The sequence below is a fragment of the Neodiprion pinetum genome, chromosome 4, assembly GCF_021155775.2.
Source record: "Neodiprion pinetum isolate iyNeoPine1 chromosome 4, iyNeoPine1.2, whole genome shotgun sequence".
Lineage (NCBI taxonomy): Eukaryota > Metazoa > Arthropoda > Insecta > Hymenoptera > Diprionidae > Neodiprion > Neodiprion pinetum.
The window spans coordinates 30,155,382-30,182,963 of NC_060235.2; the positions used below are offsets into that span (position 1 = coordinate 30,155,382).

A 27,582-nucleotide genomic window follows, 5' to 3' on the forward strand; every position below is an offset into this window, starting at 1 on the left:
ACGCAACAAAGATAGATACGCCATGTAATACCTGACGTACATTCATAACGTACCTGTATCACGCAACCAGTCGATCTGAGAAAACATATAATCGAGTTTCTCTCCGACAACGACGGCAACTCAGCGATCTTTTAACGAAGTCGCGTGTTATACATGCCGCAGCTTCGCGTTTTTCACATTCTTTACAAAGTTGAATACTCGCGATATCCCGTCAGATCAGATGGTACGTCGTTCAAGCTGCCTTATAAACGTGTGTAACATTGGAATGTTTTAATATAACAGCAAAAATGTTAATGAAAATGTGTTACAATCAAAGAAGTACTTCAAGCTCTGAATTTTACCAGTCAATAATTGTAAGAGTGCACATCTCTCGAGTGAGTTTTAAATTCTATGAAAATTTAAGATTTTCTCCAGATCAAGGAGAGGGTTGCGCAATCTTTTCGAAACTTGGCACTCAAAGTAGGTATTGAATAATTCAAGCCACGGTTTTCACCTGAAACTTCGTCGTTCACTTTTTAAGGGAAACTCGCTGGTTTCGATTACCTCTCGGCGTCGAAAAAACACATCTCAAATATTCCATGGTAGAAAACAACGTCTCAGTTATTTCCACGAATAAAATTAATTTTCCGTTAGCTATGTGCGGTTCAAACAACTTCGAAAAATTGTATTCATGTGGTGAACATTCAGTGTTAATTAATCCCACATTGATATTTTATGAATATTGACAAATTGTTCATAAATATACATGTATAAATATGTTGGTTACTAACGTAATTATGAAGATGCATGTTGAGGAAAAATCATCATTTCGCAAGTTTAGGATTGTTTAGAATCGAGTGAACCGTGATACAGCAAAACGTACTCATCTTTTGAAATCCTGATGCTAAAGTGAATGTAAATTTGGAAAATAGTGCCTCGTAGAAAATGAACTCATTTTGTTTAACAACTCAATCTTGCTAAACAAAGAAAAATGTATATTTTTTCTTCAGAATCAAACTGTCCCCACAAGTAAAAAGGACGCGTAGTTGAAATTTATTCTTATTTGGCATACGGTATTGAAGTTTTCTTCAGATTATCTGAAAAAGGAAAACTGTCTCAAAAGTTAAAGGTAAAACAAAATAATTATAATTATAATAATACTAAAAATTCCACAAATAAAGCCACAGAGAGATGGTCAACATTGAAAGTTGATACAACAGCCGGGTTGGCATGAAATATCGCGGAACACTATTTAAAAAAAAAATCTTGGAAAAGTCTCGTGTCGTAATACAAACACTACAATCAAACGCACCAGCGCGCGCACCCGTACACACACACACACATACACACACACAAAATATGCCCTGAATTTCTGGGTGATGATCGATTCGAGAGCGAAGTAGTTCCTACGGTGCGGAATAAATTCGCCGTTACGGCCGCAATCTAACTGCGCTAGGTCAACATAGGATTAGACTCGTATCTCCCTCGCGCACTCCTGCCGAGGGTTCGTTCGAATGCAGAGAAATACGAAGAGACGTACATACACGCATGCATACATACGTGCTTAAGAGACGTGCGCATCCCACAGACGTTGTAACATTACTACAATAGACGTATGTTTTCAAAGAAAGGCGATACAGTGCATGGTTTGCATTTGTATATCCACAGACGGAATGCGAAATTCTTGCAAAACAGAAAGCACAATTTCTCCGTGGCCTACTGGCCTGCCACAATGAACCGACACCCACACGTTATACGTAATTCGAGGGGATGAAACGGGGTGGAAGGAGAGGAAAAATAATACACATTTCCCAGACCCAGCCCCAGTGCAAGGGTCGGATGCGAAAGGGTATCTATCTGCAGGAGTTGCAAGTTACCTATACGTATAAATAATACATAGGTACTTGTATCTCGACACGGACGCTGCACGAGTGTCGGCTTATATCAAGATATAGTCGAGACGTCGACGTTAAACGGAAGTAAGTTATTTAATCCTCTTCGCGATGTCGTCGTATATATTTTGCATTTTCAACTTTCTGCTTCGGTTGTTTTTTCCATTACATCTTTCTTTTCTTACACGGTTTTTTTTTTTTTTTTTTATTTAACACTTCTTCCCCCACCATTATTTTGTTTCACTTGCCAACTTTTCAATTCTTACTAGAAATATTATGCGTTTATACTCATATCTAATTTACACTCCCACGACATATATACGAATGAAAAGTTGGGGGCGCAGGCATCCGATGGAAGGGGGGAGAGACGAAGACGGATACGATGCGAAGGACGCAAGGGGTGAATTCAGGGTTGCGCGTAGGAGGGTCGACTGACTGACTGGCGTACCGAGGGATCCGAACTGCATCTCGTCTCGTCTTTCACCGATTATGAATATAACAGCGTGAAAAAATACATCATATCTACAGCTGTATCGCAGGATTGATTGATCGGATCAAGTGCAGGAAAAATGGAAGATTATCTCTTTTTATAATGGATTCATCCCCGTCTAATATTGTTAAGATCATCGCCATCACGGTTGTTACACATGCGGCGTGTGTGTAAAGAGGTTTTATTTAGACTTCTCAGCGTTCCTTCGATTAAGCGGAGATGAATGTGGTTATATTTCGACGCAAGTCGTTCCAATGATTCTATGGCGTTGCCTGTATAATACACCGCGTAAAGAATCTGTAAATATTTACGGTACCTATCGGTTGGGAAGTAATTTTGTCTCACTGATTGATTAAGCCAATTTCCGCAAAGTTTCTCGCCTCGTGGTCTGTAGACGCAAACTGTCAAGACGATACCGTATTTGTCACGAATCTACGTCGAGTTTCGATATAATTTGGTAAACGATTCGCGGAATTGCTCGAAGAAATTCAATTTGAGAATTGAGTGTAAGATCAACACGACGCGCAAGAGAATATTGAAAGGTAATATTATTATTCAACAAAAACCCTAATCATTGATAGTATAGCAGCGTTTATTGAATGAAATAAAATTGCAATCTACTCGGTTCAGCTGTGGCGTTCTCAATAAACGAAAACATGTGAGTGGAAATTGGAATAACATCATGAAAAATAATTTACCGATACTCACGGATTTGATGAATGATTTTCAGTATTTCAACATTCCTCATAATATCGAAAAAAGAAAACCATAAGATCCACAGATTGTGACAATGGGATTGTATAAATTAAAGACATAAACCTCACTTCCCCGACATCTTTCACGAGTATAAAACGTTTCTTTCCGCATGGTTTCCCCTGACTATAAGGTAGAGATTATGGGTACACACCCCATACTGAGTATTAAAATCGGCGAAAAAAAAAAAAAAACGCGAAAAGGAAAGTAGCTGGTAAGAGGCTTACTTGAATTATTATTACCATCATTATTACGATTATTGTTAGGCAAAACGAACACGTTCATAGGTATATGAAAATTAATGAATGCGCAATGCCTTCGACTCCCTTTTGATAAAAAGAGAAGAGAAAAAAAAAATCCCATCATCCCCTCGCGATACATCCCTCCGTCTGTTATACGCAGTAACTTTGATCAAAATTTCGCCCCATTGACGTATTATGGGTAAATAAATTACCAACAAACCCACCGGAATATATATACACATACACATACCTGTACATTCTGAAACTGCGATAAAACTGCAAGCGGGGCGTCCACGGAAAGCAAAAGATTTTTCGCAAAGAGTTCGCGGGTGTTTCTCTATTATTTCCGATATTATTTCCTCCCTCCCTTCCTTACAAGGCGAAATTTCGATCCCCAGAAAACTACCCTCGCCACTCGCCGAATGGGGTGGCGGCTGCCGCTTCTAGTACCCGAGGCCTTCCTGCCTTCCTGCCTCGCGATCAGCATTACACACCATCGAAAGTGACTCACCGTTTGCGAGGGGTAGGAGACCAGCCAGTAGCATCGACAGCAGCAGCTTCTGCGCCGGGGCCCTGCGATGCCCTTCACGATGCGCCGATCCCTGCATCCTGAAACACAAGTACAAAACACTCTCAGAGAGCTTGATAACTACCGGTTGCATTTTTAACGGTTCGCCAACATTTCTATTTCTCTTTCCCTCTCTTTCGTAATTATCTTCGATTGCTGCACCTATTCGACGAGGGAGTCTACAGTGCATGAGTCAACTTCGACGAGTGATGAGCGTATTGGTTCTTTCTCACGTTTTCATCACACTTTGCCAATAATCAAATAATCGTAATTATATAAACGGTGAGGTTGAATCTGAATCTTCGTCAAAAAAAGATTAAATTTTATCAGGAAAATCACGTCTCTTCTTTATATTCATCAGTATAAACTTCAAGCGACTCACAATCAGTTAAAACGGACCCTTTACGATCCTTTTCATCCCTCTTTTCGAGGCTAAAAGTTGTTTAATAGGGTATTTTGAAGTTTCTCACAATTACGGGCGGGTAGGGAGAAGGCAAAGATCGAATTTCGTGAATGCTCAAAGAGATCCACAGTGTGATATTTCTACGCGACATAATCAAGCAGTTTACATATCTCGGTCTAAAAACCACAGGTTAACCATATTTTATAAGAACAGCTTTTGATCCCGGAGAAAGAGTGTGTCACACAAAGGGTTTGTGTGGCGACCGAAACCCGGTTAGGAGAATAATAAATTCTAATTACGGCATGTAGGTACAGTGCGAGCATGGGAGGCAGGCGCTGCCACCGTGACAAGCTGGTTGTGACTAATTAAGAATCGGGAAGTTTTCCCCCGCGTCTCACACACTTCGTGTCACTTCTACGACCTACTGTAACCCACCACAACACGACGGTATAACACTGCCCGTACGTACTATCTTATCATTAATCGCAGCGCCTGCAAAAGCCCCTGAAATCCTAGCGTGCAAGCATGAGTGTTGCGCTTGTACGAACTCCACGAGAGACGGGAAGGGATACATGTCCGAAGGATCTGTTGTTTTTTTTTTTTTTTTGTCGTTCCATCACGCGGGGAGGCCAACTATTCGCGGACATTCGTAGAGAATACGAGAAACCGACCGACGATGTGGGCACACGTTATACACATATACCGATATGCGTTTCCTCGTACCGTGGTCACCCTGTCATGTGTGATGGTTGAAGATCGAAGAGGGCCATGCCGACGGTCTGCTGGGTGAACCCTGACCGAACGAAACCGTCCCCTCCGAACACGGTACGCTGTAGAAGTAGTAAGTAGGCGGAGGGTAGCAAAAAGAAGTGGAGTCCAATGGTACACGTTCCCCTTTGCAATGGAAAAGCCGGGCGAACGTCTTTCCCGGTGGAAGAAGTAAGCAAGGAAGTGAGAAAGTGAGAAAGTGAGGAAGTGAGGAAGTCAGTCAGTCAGTCAGGCAAGCGGGCACAAAGAGAAAGAGCGATGAGATCGAGATGAAGATGGAGATGCAGAGAGAGGACGTGTCCTGGGAGCTCACTCCCCGCGTCTCGACGACGAACGGACGGAGGGATTCTCCTCTTGAGGAGCAGGAGACTCGCGGGGATTCGGTCAGCGTCAAAATCGGCGGTACGTAAGATCTCTGCTGAGCGTCAGCGGTGGCGTCGGCAATGGGAGGATGTTTCGCGTCATCAAAGGTTACTGCGCGACTTTTCTCCCTTCCCTCAAAAGGCAATTCGAATATCTGGCTATTCAGAATTCCTTTGCGACTCGGTCCGCGCGGATTCAAATCTCAGAGGTCATTTCGCTGCCCTTAATCCGCCTAAGGTGGATAGATTTATTTTTCTTCGTCGTATGAGAAAAAAGACCCTTCACCTGCGCACACCGTAAACTATTTGCTACATGTACAACGTAAATGCATGCGAATGTTATACTGCAGACGTAATATTTGCGTTTTACGATCAGTACCGAGTTCGAAAACGGAACAAATTCAAACACCCCTTTCCCATTCGACATTCGGTAGTTATACTTAGTTCTCCGAGGATGCGTATAACTACACCATTGGTAACCACATTACACATCGTTCTTGTTACGAAGGTTATATCGAACGGGTCTAGGAACAATACAGCCTTCGAGATTCTATACGTGTGGCAGGTTAACGCAGTTAGACGTGTGAATGCGTTGCATAAAAAGAACCAGGATGTTGGTGTTGTAAGAATGTAATCAGTTGTGCGAATCCGAGTGGTGCGCTTTTTTTTTAGAACAAGTATTAAAGGATTGGTTAGTCTTTGACCCACGGAATCCAGTACAATTCTGACGAAACGTTGCGATCATAAGGATGGTCTGTACAATTATTAAAAAAAAAAAGATTCAATTACCCCGGTGTTAAGATTCGATGCAACGAGTTTTGCAGAAAATGAGATGGTGGGAGACTTATTGAAATTCTTTCGCGTACACAATAATGCCCTCAAGTGGCAAACTTAAAAAATAATATATAAAAATGTATCTACATGCATATATGTATGCATAACGGTAGAGTTTAAAACAAGCCCCTCGTAACCTAAATAATAAAAACCTTTTTCATTATCGTCATTCCGCGGGTCTCGTTCATTATATGTATAGACCCGTGATTAATTGAGCGGAAATGACAATTGCAATATTATTCTACACATACAAACGGTAGGCGTTTCATTTCCACGAACAATTTTAGAGCACAAACATTATAACAGTGAGACTCGTAAAAAGATAAGAATGTACACGAAGCGAGTAGTTCAAAATATTTTCAGACGCGGATGACTGACTACGGCTTCGCTAATAAAACAAACAGGTTGGGTTGGTAAAAAATAAAAAGTAAAATGTAAAAAATAAAAACCAGTAGCCTTGATACAACTATCGAGCATGACGTCGTCACCGCCGCGTGACCAAGTGGTCACAGTGCGATCGTTACAACGTGCACGTAACGTATACCACACAATAACTACGTATGTACTATCGATTGTTATCTGTGTATCCGGACATTTCGTTAGCTTTTTATCAATATAACTTGCGAAATCCCGCGGTTGGTTAATGCGTAAAATTCGCCCATCGTACCCGCGCGTACAACAACTATAGCCAATCGAAATAGCTCACTACGGCTGAACATGCTTGACGTCCTCTCGTGCATTTGCTACCGTGACGCGGGCGTTTCGCGCAACGTCCAACCTCCAATAATATTTGGCAACTATCAGTTATCGAGCGAAATTGACAGCCCGGGGTGGTCAACGAAGCCACCCCCAAAGACTCCCCCTAAACGCACGCACGCACACGCCGTGGAAAATCCAGCATGCCGAGCAGGCTAGCAATAAAGTAGAATTGTACGCTCTGTTGACTTAGGACGTAAATAGGAGGCTTAATATCTGTCACTGTGGTCACGCCCCGACATATCCTCAGGGCGAGATGAGGGGATGACGGGCGGAGGGTGGAGATATGTAACTAACTGTCAACCACGAACTGTCAAGCGTCGCCTGAATTAATATGAAATTTGGCAAGATTGCGTGAATGGTGAGTGAACGCCGGGGAAGACATCATCTGCAAGTTCAGAGCCGATCAGGAGCCGTTCGCTTGAAAATTAAATGATCAGCGATTCCAATTCATGAACATCGATTTTAGGTGACTTCGATTTTATTTTACCTTACCACATGATCTTCCTCAATGACAATTTCCAGTATCCCGATTGATTTCTATAATTATTTCCGAGCATTACAAACGTTTTCATTGTTTTCGGAATTGGATAGAATCACACGTGTACGTTACAACACCTACAACGTTAGGAACTCGTTGGAAAAGAATGAAAACCTCTTGACAGCCCGAAAATCAACGAAAGCACACGATAGGATAGAAATCAACAGAATGTCAATGTATTGAAACGATTTTACATTTACCGCAAGACTTTCGACGCTTGTCGCACAATTCTTTCAACCACGTCACGTGAGCCCGAATGATTTGGTATACGAGTTACAACGTCTTCAGTAATCTCGATCGATTCATTCCTCGTTATTTAAATTTTGAATTGAAGTTGCTTTAATTTACAATTCGACGTCCAACTGTCGAGTTTCGGACGCCTTTGAGTTGAATCGCCTCTCGTGTAGACCGGAGATTTTTTCAATCGACCCCTGACAGCCAAATAGATTCCAGTGCAAAAATGATTGAATCTTTCCCGTAGAAAAGTGCGATACTCACATTCCTCCATTGTATTTCAAACATCCTAGTACAAGCAAACATCATCGAAAAAAAAATGACTCCAATATATTCCACGTCGGAATGAAACGAATCTGTATAGTTACGCTCCTGATCGACGCTGTTGGGCTAATATTATAATCGCCTGAACTGCATCGAGTTCATAGATTATGAATTTGATCGGCGAGCGTTGAATGCGCCCCCATGTGCATGAATGCTGGCGGTACGTTGCAGCCAGTTTTCCACCAAGTTCAGGGAGCGGGATGAGGTACCATAACTTTGAAGAAACTGGTACGGTAGGAGTTGATGATGTGGTTTGCTGGAGGCGAGTCTGCGAGACTTCAAGACGCGGCTCTCTTGCTCGTTCGCTTCGCATGCCGGAGATTACAGGAGAGAAGACGTGCTGCTCGTGCTTTCGGCAGGTAGGCTGCACTTCTTGAGCCTTGGCATACCCAGCTGGCCTTCACCTCTAGGTACTAGAAAATCAGGCAGGTAGCTCCCGAGGCCCCGAGGCTGCAGCAGCGGAAGATGAAAGGGAGGAAGATGGATACGCGGATGAAATTCACCGCCTCACTTTTACCTGCGTTTCTGTTTTCACGTTTATATATATATTATTGGGTTTTTTTTTTCTTGTCCCTCCCCTCGCTGGCTATTTCAAAATTCTGAAAAATAATTTCTAGCCAAACCGGATATTACCAATTCGGAGCCGGAAGGGAGAAATCTTGCGCTTGGATACGTAATCCCGTGAGAATGGACGATGGATTCAAAAATCTTCCTGTTTTCGTCGACTTGCGTAAACGTAGAATGTACTAATTATTATGTCTACATAGAGAAGCATTTGCGCGGCACATACCTGTACTTTATTACACAGCAAGAGCAGCGAAACGACCGAACGATCTCGAGACCTTGTTATGGCCGTAAGCGCTTATTCGATTAACCTAATGAACCTGATATCTCAATTAATTAATTCAAGGATCCTGAAACCATGTCCCTTGTTCCTCCTCGTAAGTCCTACGAAGCCTGCGGCGAGAGAGTTTATATTCCTGGCAACTACAGGTACATGACGTAGATCAAGAGAAACTCGAATTCGGGTCCTAGGGATGATCTTCCCATTTTATTTTACGATCATCATTCGAATCAGCGAACGAACACGAACAAACGGTTAGAGAAAGAAAGTCACAAGGCGATTCGAGACCAAGGGTTGGATATTCGCCAAGAGATGATATCTGCGGATGTGCGACTAACTGAAATCGTTTACCGATAATAATTCTGTGTTTTCACGCCAGCCTCTCGTCTCTTTCTTTCTTTCATTCGTTCCCTACCTCTCCCTCCCTCCCTCGTACGTCTTTCTGTTCTTACGAAATATTATCATCCCGAGTTACAGCTTCGTGTAGGTAAGTTAATACGTGTTTAAATAACGAACGTAGGAGACTCGCGACGCCTTCCACCAAACCTCGAGCAACCCTACAGCCCTACACCCTCCCAAACGGGCGAACGCTCCCTGCACGATGTAGCCGGCATGCAAAGGGTACGGGAAACAGATTATATAACAGAGATACGGAGAAGAACCATTCACAAGTTCGTGTTCACCTTCATGTAAATGGAAAATGGAAAATGGAAAATGGAAAATGGAAAATGGAAATGAGAATGAGAATGAGAATGAACACGAAAATGAAAATGATAATGAAAATCATGCCTACATTCGTTTGATTATTCGAATCTGCCATCCTGCCTGCCTGCCTGCCATCTGTTTCCGCATGTATAAAACAGAACCTGTAACCTTGTATATATGTATTTCGTATACCATACTACGACTCTTATATATGCCACAAAAATTGACCTGCAGAACTACCTGCTTTCAACTAGCCACATTTGAGGGACCTTAAAAATTATCGGACACAGGACCAGAAAGATATTTACAAAGAAAAAAATCCCTCGATCCTGTTCTCTGCGATAGATGCCGTGAATAAACTTTATGTAATAACGTTGAGTAGTGAAATATTTGCCCAAGTATATGATTAATTTACAGGAAAAACACGTCTGTCTTCTGGTAGCAAAATGTTTTCGGCACAGCAAAAAAAAATAAAAATTTTGCAATTTATTAGTCAAACATTCGTCCTGTAAAAAAATACCATAGACTGACACGAAAGCTCGAGTATATTTTTAGAAACAATATTTATTCGCAATGAAAGAAACATGTTACGTACGTATTCGATGCGATCGCGATGCACCTTGACCGATCATACAAGTTTTATTTCCGTTATAGCGTTACATGTACATTGTATAACCTACACGTATACGGCACTGCTTTATAAAGTGAGACGAATGAAAGCGGAAAAATTGCAAACACGTTTTGAAGTAGGTCGGACCACGTATGCTTGACTGAGTGGGTTGCGACCCCGATGACGAGTGTAAAGAACATATCGATAGTATAACCTAACCTTATGTAATCCGATGACGAGGAATATAGGTAGAGTGTATTAATACTTATCGTTGGCCACAGTCTAGACGTGGATCGACGTAGTATAACTAAATAAAGAAAACCGTATCAATAGGACACAATTAAAAAAATTAAAAACACAATTTTTCGTTCCATAACGAATCAGTGTGCATGCATGTATATCTCAATATTCGTACGAAATTATAAAACGACCTATAATAACAATGTGTTTACCATAAAAACCGCACACGAAACCTACAAATTACAATAAGCATTTCCTGCACCGAAAAAAATGTCTAGATGTGGTTACCATGCAATGCTGAACTATAAATCATGTTTTTCAATTGGTGACAAATACACGGTTCTGGATACAGCATATGGAAAATAAATTTGTGATTGTAAGTGAAAGATCTTGTGTATTATTACGCTGTCCGGATGTAGTCACTCGCGTTATATTTTTTTGCGATCGAAGTTCTGGGTATGATAAATAATAAAAAAAATCCTATAATAGACGCATTCCAGACGCGAGATTAGGATAGTAAGCGGCACGCGGCTCTAGATGGTTTCGCTTGAATACGTAATACGGAAGATTGGGTATGCGATCATACGCGGACGCGGTGCAATTCCCTCCGAGTGTATAACGTCGGCGGTTAGTGTAATACGCTTGTACAATGACAATATAAAACCGGAAACCGAGAGGCGCGTAAGTTTCTACAACCGCTTGCATTATTTAACAAAGTACACGTGTCCGACGGTGCTTTGACAAGCTTCCATACGAACGCGCCTGTAATAAATATGAGAGATTGTCGTTCAAGCGTCCGTCCGCCGGCTAATCGCGCGAGATTACGTAAAGTTCGTCTTGTCGATTTGACGACGAATTTCTATTAAAAATGTTCGCCTCACGATTTTAGATCTCTCTGAAATTCAATCAACCCTAATAAAGCAAAAAATATTTATATCATTATATTCTCCAATTAACTGAACTCCATCAAAATCATCCTACAAGTAGCAAGAATTAACTGAGATTTTCTCATAATCCTTTCGTTACGTTAGCACCACGATATAATTCAACTTCGTCGGATTGCAGTGCCACTTTTTTTTTTTTATTTTCGTTTTCTTTTAAAATGCAAAAAAATTCTTTACGGATCTATCGCTAGAAAACTAGTTGACAAAAAAAAAAAAGTGGGAAAACATGCACGATTACACTATCGTATTGCGAAATTGTGTTCACGTTGCACTTTCATATCATGCAGGCGTAAAATATTTATTCAGCGCGCACTCAATTTTCCGTAGGCAGCCAATTGTTGTAGCCGCAGTATAACGGAAATCATCATCATTATCATATTATGACAATTTAGAAATTAAATTTGACCAGTAAATATCGATCAAAGTTCACGGTTGTGCCGTAAAATACTTTCCGCAATGTACATTTAATTATACATGAAGCGATTCAAGCTATGGCTTCGAAGAAGAATAAAAAAAAAAAAAAAAGTACAACTGGGAGCTAACTTAAACTTGCTTGATTACTATCGCTAATAAATATTGAAAAACTTGTTCGTGTATTCGCAAAGTTGTCAAAGAAAATTAGCGAACGCACCGATCGAATCTGTAAGGCAGGAATGTTGTGGATCTTATATTTGATATCGGAATCGGTTTAATAACTCCCGACAGGAAAGGAGATAGGTTGACACGGCTGATACGTCTCGGAGGCAGTTCCTTGTCCCATGTTATATACGCGATACATATATACGTACATTAGACTCACGTATATGTACGGTTGAAAGGGATAATCGAATGGCTTCGTCGCCACACGCACGAGGCGATAACACCGATCGTTTCCGGACCACGCGGACGACACCTTGATTTCTGCACTGTTTTCTCAACCCCTCGATGTCAAATTATGCTGGGATATTATAGGTATATCTGTACACAGTTACGATGTACGTATACGTACTTCACAGGCCACGTAGACTAAATTTTTACAAGTTGCGCAAGATTTTGATTGGACAAATATCGAAGAAACGAACCGGATCTGTCGTTACATAATTCGTATTCTGTGGTATGACAGCTTTCAGCTTTCAGATACTGCGAGTTATCAAACCCCCATCTGACTATATAAACATTTACATGTGTTAGGCAATATGATTTAATCCAAACAAAATACGTTTGGAAGAATTGTGGATGGTCGTAAATCGTGGCGCAAGACCCGCCTATTGTAAGTTATGTATCCCGCAAGGTAAAGGAGAGAAGATTTCGTCCCCGATAAAAGTATATTTGCACTGTCTGCCAAATAAATTATTAGTTCTTTGCATAAACCTATACCTATTGCGCGCTAAGAAAAGGCGCCTTAGAGAGAAGAAATGCGTGCACGGGTTGTCTAAAAACTTTCTTTCTGTTAGAGAATCGAGGTAGACAAAATTCTTCATACTTACCATGATACTCAAATTGTATCATGAAGTACACCGAATATGTATTTTCAAATTGTTTGTGTTACATGAAATTTAAGTAAAATTTTCTAAAAGCAATTATCGATACATTATAAATAATTTACATTCAATAATTATACCGCACAAAATTTTTTTTCTTTGTTTTTTTTTTTTTTTTATTCGAATCTCGTTGTCCTCTGCATTATTTGTCGGTTAATAAAATACAGCCAACATAACCTTTAGATTTTTATAGAATTTATATTTCTGCTCGGATCGATGTGTTAGAAAATATCCCTGAAGCTGTTGCCCGGGTCCCGAAGGGTTTATACCTAATTAACATTTATTTAATTTAAACGAATTCTCTTTTTATAATTGTCCTGCTGAGCTGCGACCGGGCGTTAAATTAACTGTCACACCGTTGACAGTGACGGCTGATTTTTATCACGTTGAAACACCCCTCAGCACCCCCCTTATTAAGAAATTCAGGTCAGGTAGCGAAGAGAAGAAAAGAAAATAAGAGAAAAAGAAAAAGAACCGAGGAAGTAGGAAAAGAGATCAACAAATTGTCGATATTGTATATCGAGCACGGTAAATAAAAAGAAGCCTTTCGAACAAATTCAACGACGAAGATATTGTACTGATACATAAGTTATATACATACATCTATATACATATATATATATACATTATACACGATACACGTTCTCTGTTTGATTTTACTTCGCTTCAATTTTTTCATCCACATCGATTTTATTTTTTTGCTACTTTTTTTCGCTCCGTTCTACTCCAATACCGAACACCGATAACCCGTATCGGGCTGCTGCCGCGGGATATATATAATCACTTTGGTTTCAAGCATCGTCTCTCTCTTACGAACGACGTCACCTTTCTCCTATGTAATTCTCGCAAACGCGTTTTCTTGTTGTGTCCAGCGACTGACTAAACAAACATTGCAGCCGCCGGGAGTATAATAAGGTACAGTACCTACGGTTGAGATTGTTGAGAGTAGTGCTCGCTCTTTGAGTTAGTTAGGATTGAGTGGCATTTAAAAATTATTACGGTAGAGGCGGGGCGCGGAGAAACGAGAAGAACCCAGCTGCAGTTGCGCGGGTACGTTGTAGAGAAAGGAAGAAACCTTAATCTTCGTGCTGCTGCTGGCTCGAGGAGAGAAAAAATAATCAACTTCTTCCTCTTTTTCTTCTTCTTCTTCTTCTTCTTCGTCTTAGATGTGCGACAGGCGATAAAATTTTGGCCGTCGTTATCCGAGGTAGCGATTTCCCTCGTCCCCCGCATTTTCGTATACAAAAGAGACGACATTGAGGGAAAAAAAGAGAGAAAGAATTTCTTTTCCTCTCGATACGTATATTTACACAGGAACACGGGCTTCAATTACATTCAATTCGGTAGGGATAAAAGGTAGGTATTAATTACTGCCGAACGAGCATGAACTTTTTTTTCTTGCTCTGCAGATACGTACGCGACATCAAGGCAAGTGCGCATAATGATACAGCTCTTTTAAACTCGAATGAAAAAACAACACGGTATACACGTATATGTATAGCGTAGAAGCTGTTCGTAGATATGTGCATAGATATACGGGTCCGAATCGTGGCAAAAGCTTATACGTAGTTTGTTTCAATTATCAATTCGCTTATCGCGCGCATGTTAATTCAAATCTTGAATACAAATTTTTTACCTACACCAACTGTTTCTTTTTCCTAATTTTACTTTGTTTTTTCATCAGTTTTAAAACTCGTATTTTCACGTTCATGTACCTACGTTGTGTGTAATGGATCGCAAAAATGTAAAATCCCACCAGCGACCAGACAGATCGCGATGTAATCTGAACGGTATGAACATGTATACAATAAAATATACGCTAAGAATGTGTCCAAAACACGTGTATTGTAAATGGGGAAATCTGGCCTCTTTGGGACGCGGGTTAGAGACGAGTTAAAAAGTGAATAAATTTGGGAATCTTGTTTGAATTATTTAAAGTTGATTTAGGGGGTGGTCCGGCAAAAATTCGTCAACATCCTAAATAACGATCACCCTAATAAACATTGCTCTCAAGCATCAAATTAATTTTTTCAATCCATTTTAGTTAATGAAAAAAAGTAACTGGCAAAAATAGGTGGGTTTTAGGGATAAATTGATGGCTTGAGAATACATTTAGGAGAATCTTCCAGTTTCAAAGTGCTTATAGGGGAAGAAGAAGAAAATAGGGTACTTTAAGGGAAGCAGGGGACCCACTGGGTAGCCTATGTTTTCGGGCAGAAATTAAATTAATGTTTCAAATTGAAGAATATTGTTCACGTAATCACGAGTTTGGACGTCTGGTGTATTTTGAATATTATATACATATGTGGGTGCGTAAGAAAGTTCTACAAGAAAAATACGTCCCTTTTGAAATTACAGGTACCTCCATACAGTCAAATTTGACCAAATCACATGCAAGTAAGTTGTTGGACGAGGAAAAGATACGACCGGAAAGAGCGTAGAACAAGGTGTGAACGTTGTCTTTCTCCTTTTATTACAATTTCACATCCACGCGTCAAAGCAATTTACATCCAGAATAAAATATAAGCGACGACTTACGGCGACGGATCAACGCTCGAGAATAAAACTATACGATTCGAAAATTACCATCGTCATTGTACGCGAACCGCGTCTGCATATTGGGATAAAAATAATCGGATTATACAAACTTATATTTTTACTCATAATTCATTCATAATAATTATGGAAAATGACGAAGATGCGACACACGTGTAATTCAATTCATGCCGCGGCTGAAAAATATTACGAATGAATGCGGTTACGTAAAGTATCTTTGAGAAATAATCATTTTCATAAGATTATCACTGCGACGTGTACGAAAATTTGGAGGTAAATATATGAAATCAGGACAATTTTTGTCGTGCACAGATATTAAAAACTTAACCACGTTCAACTTTGTGACATATTCACGAATATTTATCGTCCGCAATTGCAAGCTATTCGTGCGAAAAAAGAACGCGAGAGTATCACAAGAATGGCAGGAAAAATTGAGCAAATCGTTGTCGTAGGTAAAAGGACGCCAGGTGTTAGGCGAGAAAGGCAAGATACAACAGGCAGTGAATGGTCAGAAATTTTCTGCCGCTTCAGCCTACCTCGAAAATCCGTAGATATACCGTCCCGATTACCGGATAGATACAACCGTAGAATACAATGCTCCGTGCGGTGACGGCGAAGAGATTCGTCGGTTTATTTACCCAGGTTCCTCTCGGGGTCTTGAAATTCAAAATAGGTAATACGTACCGGCGTGAATCCCGAGGCTTACAACTCTCGAGATATGCGGAATACGTTTACCCGGGACAATAAGCATACCTGCACAAACAAGGCGGTTTAGCGCCCTTCATTTTTTCCCCCTCATCGAGCGATAATGATATCATCCCTGTGCAGGGCTTTCCTCGTATCACCGCGTAGCGGTCGAGGATAAACAGACACAAGTGGATGTTAATTCGCGAGGGAGATTCAGACTCGGTCGTCAGGTCGATATATTCGCCGTTGAAATAAAGGGAGGGGGGAGGCGGCGTTTTATGAATCAAAGGAACCGGGGGGCGTGCGACGGGACGGCAGGTGAGAGCCGCGTGCGTGCGGCCGAGATGCGAAAGAGCATGGGAGGGATAAATAAAGAAGGACCCTTTCGACTGACCTTGGCATGTTTGATTTCGTTCGATAGCCGGTGTGTAGAGCGAAGCACAGCAGCTCCGAGGGGAACACATTCACATAATGCACCGCCACAGCACCAAAAACACTTGATTTCGGGACTCGGTCGACGCGAATCGACGCTCGGATTCTACGACGTTACGTTGAGGTAATTCACGCGGGGGGACGGACGACGTGTGAAATAAAAAGGAACAAACAAACCGAAAAACACTCAACGACGGAGGAAGAGAGATCGCGAGGAGGCGAAGAAACCGACACGCGCACAGGTGGATATTGAGATTACGTGTAACGGGTATACTTTTTGACAAACGTAGAGCAGCACCACGTTTCGCGGAGAGCGTTTGAATATCCGAGCTGAGCGAGTATCCGGATTTCGGGCGAATTTGCGAGTCACTTTTTTCCCCCCCTTTATCGCGTGTCACCTGCCAGAGGTGATTTACTTTTTCTAACCTTCTCGTTTTTTTTATATTATTTCTTTTTGTTTTTGCTCTCGCCAAGGCGGAACGCCGGCTGAAATCCGAGTAATAATTAATCAGCGCCCTCGGTGATAGCCGGCGAGGAAGGGATGCTGTCGCACCGATATTCAACTGTCACTGTACTTCCAACTAAAAAACAAACGAGCGCCGCCTCGAAGGGGCTTGGTAACAATGGCGTCGTCGGGTCAGCGATCAACGAAACGGCGCAACAATGCGTACACCCGACCCTCGCGAATGCATATCCAACTCTGACAGCGACGCGAGGAGGCTGCCGCAACCAAAGGCGAAAGGGTGGGGAATCCGAGAAGAGGGGAGGGCGAGGGAGGCAGCCGGAGGAGTGGAGGGGATACGGCCGGCATCGCGGCAGGGAAGGGCGTCGCTCGATCGCCCCGAACAACGGCTTCGGCTCTCTTCGGCTGCGCTCGGGACGACCGAGTGACAAACAAACGACGCACGTGCGCCCTGATCGAGATGCTGCCATCTCGCGGACGAGCTCGGAGTCGAGGAGGACCGAGGCGCGGGAAAATGGGAACGAGAGTTCAAATTTCGAATGTTTTTTATACTTTTATTATTATGTACCTGAATGGTTAACGAAGAAATAAATGGGTCGTATTTTAATTTGTAGAATGGAAAAATATTACAGCTTGTATGAGGGATTGAAAATAACAAAGTTGAATGGCAAAGATATATTTGTGCGTAAGGCAAGATCGGAAATTTTATTTCCTGTAACATTCGCAGCTGTTACTTTTAACAAAATAGAAAAGGTACCTCGTGATTATTTCAAGTTACTGTAGAAAATGTACCTACTTATTGACACTCGAAATGAAAATTTACGATCAAGGCTAATTAAGTAGTCGATAGGTTTCGCTCGTGTTTCAAGTTTTCAGAAGATTCAGCCATACTTCCATTAGTGTCCAAAGGCAATGAATACATAAATTGTGATTATATGATATTTCATCGTTTCACACTGGATTATATTCTATTATTTCTGACATCGGATAGTCATCTGCCATTTCATACTTCTTGTCCCCTCTTTTAAAGTGAAGTGGAAAACATGGGCAAAATTATACTGGTGAAAGGTTTGTACCATCTATGACAAGAACGTACGCAGCATCTTTTCAAGTGATTGCAAGTGGTTTTGAATAATTTTATCACGTACAACCAGCAAAAGAAAGAAATCGATTTCAAATCAGTGATGGTTTTAGATAATTAATTTGTCCGTCAACTGCGAAACGTGACAGGCAAAAAGTTGATGTTCACGTAAAAATTGAAATTATTATTATTATTACATATTCATTCCAGAAGTTACTTACTCCGTGTAAACTTGACTGATATCTCCGAGACTTCCACGTTTCCAGCATCCGTGACCATCCTGAATTTGCCAACTGCGCGAAAGTTTTCACTGAAAGCGTATATTTATAAGTACAGCTATCCGTTACAATTAATTTGAATCAAATAACGTGAATCGTAAAATCCTGAAACCATATTATCAATTTATTGAACTCACAGCCCTGTTCTGTCCAGCCATTAAAAATTACCACCGGTTTTTTTCAGTGTGAATAAATAAAAGATCAGATAACAATCGAAATTGATTTGACCCGAGAGTTAAAGATTATAGAGTTAAAGAACAGCAATTTGTCGATTGCAGGTCAATTACACTCTATTAAAGGCCAAACAGCAAACTTGACCGAATGCATTAGAAAATTGCATTACGATACCACAATATTATTGATTATAAATCGCATATAATCGTAGTATCCTTCTCACAAAATACGGCATGATATTCATGGTCAAACCAATGCCGTAGGTATACAGGTATCGTTATAACCGATGCCATAGAACCGCTACGGTACAAATATTGCCACGTCGTTGAAACATTTACTCCATGGTAATAATTGCAGAAGCACTTGACGAAAAGTACAACTCTTCGACTTCTGCGGGTGTATAAATTAGGTGCAATAAATCAGTGATATGAAAATATTGAATACGCGTATAAACAATACAAGTCACGTGACAGAACATAAACCATCCGTGTCGAAAATGTTGATGATTTGAATAATTGTGATCACTGTGGTATGATACAGCAATAGTAGCAGAATTGCGCTATTGCAGTAATTCGCGAATAATGTATTGTACGATATTTGCGACGTATTGCGAAACCGGCGCTAGTCTGAAGCGAGCATTTACTACTTGATTGAAACGGGCGGTATAATTTTGTCACCCGCGGAGATGTTTATAGAACTGGTTTCGGCGTTAATATATCCTCGCGTGTTGCAGGACTAGGATGGCCTAGAGGGTCCGCATCGTTCCGGCGTAATTTCGTGGAATGCATTTACACCGGCTCTGGTACCGCGTTGCATGCACGTCCCCGCAGGTTTTCGAATGTAAATAGAACAGCGTTTCGCCTCATTAAAAGCGACGGGCGGCGTCGGCAGTCGAGGTCCAAAAAACACATAAGTAAGTGTTTTAGAGCGTCGTATATTTCGCTTGGAAGTCGACTCAACGACGTGATAGAATACCGGGGCGTCTTCATTTCAACGGGATGCCGAAGGGGGAAGAAGATTCAGATTCGCGGCAAAAACTTACTGCGAGCAAATCGGGTTCGCTCAACTCCTCGATCCGTTAATTATCTCCTTGTCAGTCGGATAAATTTTAATCAACACTGATTTCCGTACGACTTGTATACACTCATAATGCGAACGATGTCTATGGCGCAAATCACCCGCTCAAACGTTCATTCGAGAGATGAAACGGGGGGAAGGATTCGACTTGGGAATGGCTTCGAGCCGAAAAAAGAGACTGAAATACCGCAGACTCGAGAAAAGCTTCGAAATTTGACGTAATCAATGGAATAGCATTCAGACAGAGGGCGCTTTTCCTTTCACTCAGCCGCCGCTGAGTTCTTGTCGGGTAGGCGATGCTCTGCGGGGGCTTTCCTCGAAAGCCGCGTCGCTTTCAAACCGTTCTAGAAAATCGCAGAGCTCCGCGACGATGAGAATTTCATGGAAAAAAATATGTAAATAATTTGCGGAAAAAAATATAATGCGTATAACTCAAAGCTACCTCCGCTGACTGGAAATAGAATATATTGCGTGTATATTATGTCTTCGAAGAAGCTCTTCACAGTTTATACGTATTATACATTGAAATTTTGTTCAAACGCGTAGTTGAGACGCAGTTACGTTAGTTTTTTTTTTTTTTTATTTCTTTAATTCTTTTCTTACGTAGAAAAATCTAGTCCAAAGGCATGCACGTCTCGCTTTGCTGTTTCTTCGGCATGAAATTGCGGAAGCAATCTTCCGATTCGGGATGTGTCCGCGTTCGTTTGTCGAATTCGATTCTAGCGGACAACATTTTATAAAAAACTTACACTTATAAGCATACCGCATCTTCTAAACACGATACCTGCAGACCTGTGTGGGTTGTAAAGTTTGCGACCAGCGGGACAGCTTCAGGGAATTTCAACCATATACCTTTGCTGCGAGATGAAGATAAATTTAATAAATTGAAACCCTTTCAAACTCATCTTCTTATTCCTTACCTCAAATCGATTTCAATAACCTGAAGTAGAAGCAGAGATATTAAGAGTTGAAAGATAAACATCCGACGTCAAACAAACAGCAGTTTAAATTAATGCAAAAATCGAGGTGTCTAAATTAGCTGCAACGGAAGGTAAATTATCCTGAAAAATAATATTCGACTCCGTAATCAGCTTGAGAATTTTTTAACATTGATCGGATTTTACGGCAAATTTATAAACAAAACTATAGGATAAGGAATGAATTGCGCATTTGTCATTGATAACGCGAAAGAAACGATCTCATTTGAATTTACATACCCCAGAACTCCGCAGGTATAGTCTGGAATCGTATCTAGTGTTAGAAGTGCGCTGTAGGCTAGATAACAAAGATCTTTTAATTAACTTCGACCGCATGCATATAAATATGTATGTACGGTGTACACACGTATCGCATACAGACAGGAGAGATACAAGCTCGATGGAATATTAAAATGCATAAATATTGAAGTCGAAAATCCCATCGCCGAGAGCTGAGAGTATAAAATATTATGAATGATCTATCCATCTATCTTCCGGCGATATTCGTCATTCCATAAACCGAAATCCATCGTTCTTGAATATTGAGATATTGATGAACGAAATCAAACAAGTCCCTCATCTTCGTCTCGTATTTCCACTCAGCATCCCCCCGTCCGATTTCGGAATTCTTACCCGATACTCGGGCCCTAATATCACCGCTTATGGCTGCTGGGAGCGCTTCGGATTCCCGTAGAATTCACAGGACGCGGAGCGAAGGAGAAGTGAAGCTTCGCGAACGAGCAGAATTCGACGAAAACGTATTTAAAGGGTACCCTGGTCGATTTCGACGTTGTCGCATATATCTCCAAATATCAAAGTCCACGTATCTCAAACGCAAAAAAGGGCTTAACCGATAAGAAACGGCATGAAGTACACGAAATTAATATTTTGATTTCGTAGAATCCATGCATGCGCCACTTCTTCGTATCTGTGATAAATGAAATTGTTTTGGAATTATTTCTGTCTAGAATTGCGTGTAGAATGGGGCCGTTAAGCCCTTTTCCGAGTTTGAAGTACGTGGACATCGATATCAGAAGATGCACAAAACAACGTCGAAATCGACTAGGACACCCCATTGAGCATAAATAGGGCTTACCGTAATACAGGATAAAAAATCGTTTAGAAATTCTCCAGCAGGTTATTTGCCATGCCAGCGACGATCAACACAAATGAAACAACATTCCTCCAATGTACCTAATAAAAATGTAGAATATCAGGAACTTGATAAAAGATATTATAATTTGCACGTTCGAATTTTTCTCCAATTAAATTTCATCAACATTATTTTCTGGTGATTTTGTAAATGATATTATACTCTCTCTTCTCCTGACGCTTGATCGCATCTAACTCACAATCAAATCGATCGATTGATACTAACGACATGGAAAATTTTACCCATGGATCGGTGACTGCGGTCAGTTGCCCGCAGGGCTGCACATGGTGGTCGGTTCTATTGGACTTGTAGTGATCAAGAGGTAAAACACGCCGCGCCCTGAGCCCGCTACCTGCCATGGAATATGGGTGCATTTAATTGCGTTTGATAATCCGGCGACGTTATAGAGTCCGGCGGTTTGTCAGCCGAGGAAAGGTAAAGGAGAGAATAGAAAAAAAGAGTAATCGTTTGTACTTCTTCGTTGACTAGACCGGCGGGACAGACTGTGTGCTAACTGTTCCCGTAGGTTTCCTGCACGCTTATATGCAGACCCGGTAATATTTACCGTCGACTCCTGTTTGCCCACCGCTGGCATATATTTCGCCCTGACCTTTTCTGCCCCCGGCCCGCAGGGGCACCAGATTTAAATATTTAAATTCCATTTTTGAAAAATATAGCAAGGTTCGCTCACTGTTTTCCTCCAAGAATCGCCGCACGCCGGGCGTAACGAACAACTGGGGAAAAATGAATCGGGGATGAGGAACACTCGGCGATAATTCGGACTTCCTAGCCGGCAATCAAAAGTCTCTCAAAGTCTACAAAGAATCAATCTCTCCTTCTTTTCTTAACTTCAATTTCTCACACGCGTATTACTATCGAGGCGATCGTGAGAGATTCTTCAAATTTTTCCTTATTCGAAATCAAATCTGCTGAAATTTTGAGTCCGACTGGGAATTGCACGATCAGCGCTTCTCGTGAGATGCAATCGCGTTCCATACATCCACTGCGATTGTTCGTTATCATCGATCAAGTCACTTCTGCGAATGACTTCAAATATTTCACTATGACTGATTAAATTCTGCAGTTTTTTGGTAATTTCCCGTAACGTGTATGTGAGTCGATTTTTATTACACAGGAGGATGATCCCAAACTTTCCAGCTTTCATTCAAAAGGAACGTTTTCAAAAAGCAAAGAAGAATTGAAAAGTTCTTTAAATACTAATTAAAAGTAATCATCATGCGCAAATATTTTATTGTTAAATCGGCCGTTTCCTATTTTCAAGTATCAACTCTTGCATCGCATTATGTAATCATACGTAAACACGTGTCGAAGTGTCTCTATTTCTTTACGCGTACTTTTTTTTCCACCGAGAGTTAGCGAGGATCGGAACATTTTCGCCTCGTTTTTTTCTTTGCCGCCTATTCTTTTCCCCGCTCTCGAAACCGCTTTTGCAAAAAATGGTACGACAAGAGCCCGAAGCGAATGACTTCGGGATGGTATCCAGTGCCTGTACTTCACGCTTCTACGAGAGTACAATGACTAATTGTAGGCCAAGCACACACTTTCGTATCATGAAACCTCAAAGCACGCGTTTTACGAGCGCAGAAGTCTGTGTCGTAGTGCGGGAAACGCATTTAGTGCGTCGTTAAACGTCGACGCATCGGGTAAAGAGAATAGATCCACCGTTATTTTGTTTCCCTTTGCAGCGCGGGTCACAACCCTCCTCGCTTCTCAGGGGTTAATTTAGGACCGCGACCGTGTTTTCATAAATAATCAGGAAAAAGTTATCCTTCCAGACTAGACGCTATACAGACACATGTACCGGGGAAAATTCCATCCAGCATCGCAGGCCGTTGTGCATAAGCGAAACGTATCTCGGCTGGAGATGTAAATGGATGCGGTATCAATCCGAGTGCATTGCTGGATAGTCGAAGTCTCAGGATTCTGCAGAATCCCGCGATATCTCATATCCGGATATCGGCATATCTGCTGCTGCTGCGGCTGGTGAACGTCGGCGAGGAATTTCGTTGAGCAATATCCAGCTGATCGCGATGTGAACAGCCGTCGGAACTGGTTTCCGGCAATTTTGCAATTACGGTGATTTCAGCAAACTGGAAACGCAACGTTTTCGGAACCCGTGAAACGCGGTCACGCGCAGCTGAGCTCGTAACGAAGCCAGGCACACCCGCAACTTTGTGAAAAACTTTGTAAATTCTGCAATAATAGGAGCGTAAGAACCGCGGCCGCGAAATCTCGGCTAAATCTCTGGGCTCACCGTAACTCTACGGGGCTGCCTTAATTGAGCTCATCCCGATTATTTTCATTCGATTTTAACGCCCCGTCGTAACCTAGCCGGGACAATGCCGCGGGATGCGTGTATGGATGATGGCGGAGTTTACAACCTCGACTCCCTCAAGCCCGCCTCGCTGTAACGGCCTGTCCATACACCGTCTATTATCCGCATTCTGTCCCACATTGTACGTCTCGTCTTCGCTCGTCGGGCCAAAGCGTAGCCGCGCAAGCGGCGCTGAAGGGTTAAATTTACCGTGGTTGATTGCAGGGTAGAAAATAGTGCACTGTATCAATGCGTAATGGGTCAGAAGACGCGGGTTATTGGGTACCGACCATTTCACGTTTTGATCCGCCCGCCCGTTCACGCTCGTTTAAATTAAACGCGGGCCAACGACGAGGTCATGCCGTGCAAATTCCTCGTTGAGCCCATCGTCACCTCTCGCCTGAAAATCGGCCTTCCACCTCCTCCGAAACGTTATAGGTACTGTAAATTATCAACGAGGTCCGAGAATAACCTGCCGTTATCCGAAACTTCCCACATTACGGAAAAGGATACCCGCTCGCATTGCTTCGTTGGCACGTGTGGGCGTGTTATCCAACTCTTGGGTATTCCGTTCCAAACAACGAATCACACCGATTCTCACCCCATGTTTTAGGCCTCGCAATAATTCACATATGTTTATATACCTGCTCTAAATTTCACGTTAATAATCATTCCCATCACCTGGAGCGTTCGAGAATTAAAAGCAGACCAATTTTTCGACAGTACAACGTTAAACTGTGTTCTCTTGGCTCCTCTTCTCTCCGCGTGATTGAATTCACGAAAAAAACTCGGAACTTCTCAAATCGGCAATTCATTCCAGAGTGTTGAAAATTCATTGATGTGATCTCAGAAACGTAGTACGAACCGTACAATACACATCGTGAAATGAATCTAACATACGGGAACACGGTTGGTAATTTCGAGCAAATCAATTTGTATGCTCTAAAAAAACGTTTGTGATAAAAGAAAAAAAATTGATAAACGACATTGAGAAATCTTGTATGTACAAACGAGCCATAGCGTTGTAGAAGCGATTACGTTGTGCGATTTATTCGCTGAATCAATTTTCCTTCGAGTTTGAAACAGAATTAATGTAATTATAATAGATAGCTATTCGATGCATACTTATAATTTAAGTGTAGAGAATAAACTGAAAAAGTGGAAGGATGGCACGAAAATCCTTGGTTACACGCGCGTATACATAGCAACGTTGAAATTAGTATAACTCTCGCGAGGTAAACAGAACCGAAAGGAAAGTTAGATTGTCCCTAAGTATAACCAGCTGCCCAGGTTGTTTTAGCTGTATAATTAAATTTCGCCAAGTGGTTGGCTAAAGTTTCAAGAGTTTATGGTATACAGGGCTTAAGCATACCTATATACATATTCTCATATTAATTTCGCCGTTCCATTACGATATATCTACCCGGACGGCGATCGGTTTTCCAACACTCAACAATACGATAATGCGCTCACCGAGCTTGTATTACGCCGTCATCCGAACGTTGTACGAAAGTTACCGAACAATATCATTGCAATTTGTCACGTGTTACATGCAAGCATAAATTGCCTCGTGACGTTTCAATTTCCGGCCGAATCGCCTTAAGTGTGGTAAAAGAGAAAACGATAATTTAAAAACAAGGAACCAGTGAACCGCGTCACGTAGGTAAGCTCTGACCATGCTGAAAGCACCGTAAGCGCGAGCGAAGGTAACACACGCGACTCAGATGGGCTGAACCGAGTTAATGGGCCGGTGAAAAGGCAATGAGGATGTATCCGAGCGGATTGACTAAACGCTCTCCGAGATGCCTCCTCGACGATCTAATGACATTTCTATTCTAATTACGTCATTCGGGTGGAAGGGCGCGGGGTGGTGAGAAGGTGGGAGGGGAGGAGGGGGGGTGGCCTCCACGATCCATTTGAGACGCGCTGACGTTGATAGGAATTGATTATAGTTCCCCGGCCGAGGGCTTGAATTCCGGAATAAAGAGGTCACTCACCGTTCTCCCGCAACATCGATACACGCTTGAAATTCGTGGATGCGTTCTTCACTTGTGACACGGCACGAGGTTTTCTCGCCCGCTGGGTAGTTTGTCGCGTACCTCTACATACATGCCGACACGCAAAGTAACTTATGGCCTCGGAAATTGTCCCGATATACGTGAAAACGTACGGGCATTAACGGTTTTAAAAGTTTTCCTGTGTTTTGATTAAAGTCGCGATTACCCGTCTCGTGTTTCCTGTCTCTAATTCCTTGTCTTCCGGCGTAACTCGCGTCGTTGCGGTGCTCCCGAGGCTTTTTCGCGCTGCACAGGTACGTAAGCCGGAGAGATTCGCGACCCGTGGTTGTCTTATTAAAAGCCGGAATAGTCTGTTTGTTTCTCCTCACGGGTTTAGCGGAGGCTGGCGGGTAACCCTGTTATAATTCGTCGGTAGGTAACTGCCTCGATTTAGTTCCTACTTCCTTGGCGGGGGCGGCCGCCTCCAGCAAAGACGTCGCAACGACATTCAACTGTTTACCCGGCAGCCCCTAATACGCCCCGACCCAGCCCATAAGCCGCGATGCCTCGGTGCCTCAGTGCCTGAGTTTAATGTTAACGACTGTAGCTGCGGAGTTGATAGTACGTTAATTAAGAGGCCTTCGCTGCCTTCGAATCCCGACGCGGTTTGAATCATCTTGTTACCCCTACTCCGCGATATCCTCGAGGTCCGCGCGCTCCGTCCCGGTCCCTTTGACAATTTTTTTCTTTCCCTTTCCGTGCGGCTTTTTGCGGTGACGAAATAAAAATAAAATAAAATACTCGTATGGGCATATAACCATGTACGTATGTATACCTATATTCCCCGAAGAGGCGAAACCGGCCGTGCGCAGGTATTATTAATGAATTCGCAGTAGCGGCGCGTGGATTCGCCCTTCGTCAGACAGGCTCGCCGAGCCGCGCCGCTGTTATACGCATAAAGCGATGTGTCAAGAGATGAAAATCATCGCAGAGCTTTTATTCGATTTTTGTCCTCCCATTCTTCGTCGTCTCCTCCTCTTCCTCAATGGCCTCCCAGCTACATCGTTTTGTCGGATTCTGCAGGTCGCCCCGCTTTCGTACCGCGGCTCGGAAGCCATTTGAATTCATAATTGCGACCAAAACACATTTAAAATGTTAAAACGAACAATTCAAAGTAATCACGGTAAAAATGGAAGAATAACAAAAGGAAGAACTCGCTCTGACGATGGAAATGTACGGGGGGCGGAAAGAGAGTGAGGGGGGGAGAAGAGAACCACGCAGTCTGTGAGAAATATTACGTCATAATTACACTTTTGTACATATTTGATGCGACGACGAGTTGTGAATTTTCTCTTAAACCGGG

The 27,582-nt window shown here is 42.1% G+C and overlaps 1 protein-coding gene across 4 annotated transcripts in view; it reads right to left on the minus strand.

Moving 5' to 3' along the window:
• The window catches only part of LOC124218071 (uncharacterized), a 196,570-nt gene that overhangs the window by 119,481 nt on the left and 49,507 nt on the right, over positions 1-27,582 (minus strand). The window contains exons 4-5 of one of the 4 annotated variants that reach the window (XM_046624455.2): positions 18,450-18,538; positions 3,868-3,965 (exon numbers count right to left, since the gene is read on the minus strand). In XM_046624455.2, the coding sequence (XP_046480411.1) occupies positions 3,868-3,964 (97 nt within the window). In that variant the 5' untranslated portion in view covers position 3,965; positions 18,450-18,538. Of the gene's footprint in view, positions 1-3,867; positions 3,966-16,646; positions 17,373-18,449; positions 18,539-27,582 lie in introns of those variants that run through there. The other 3 variants (XM_046624454.2, XM_046624456.2, XM_046624457.2) reach the window with 3 other exon arrangements.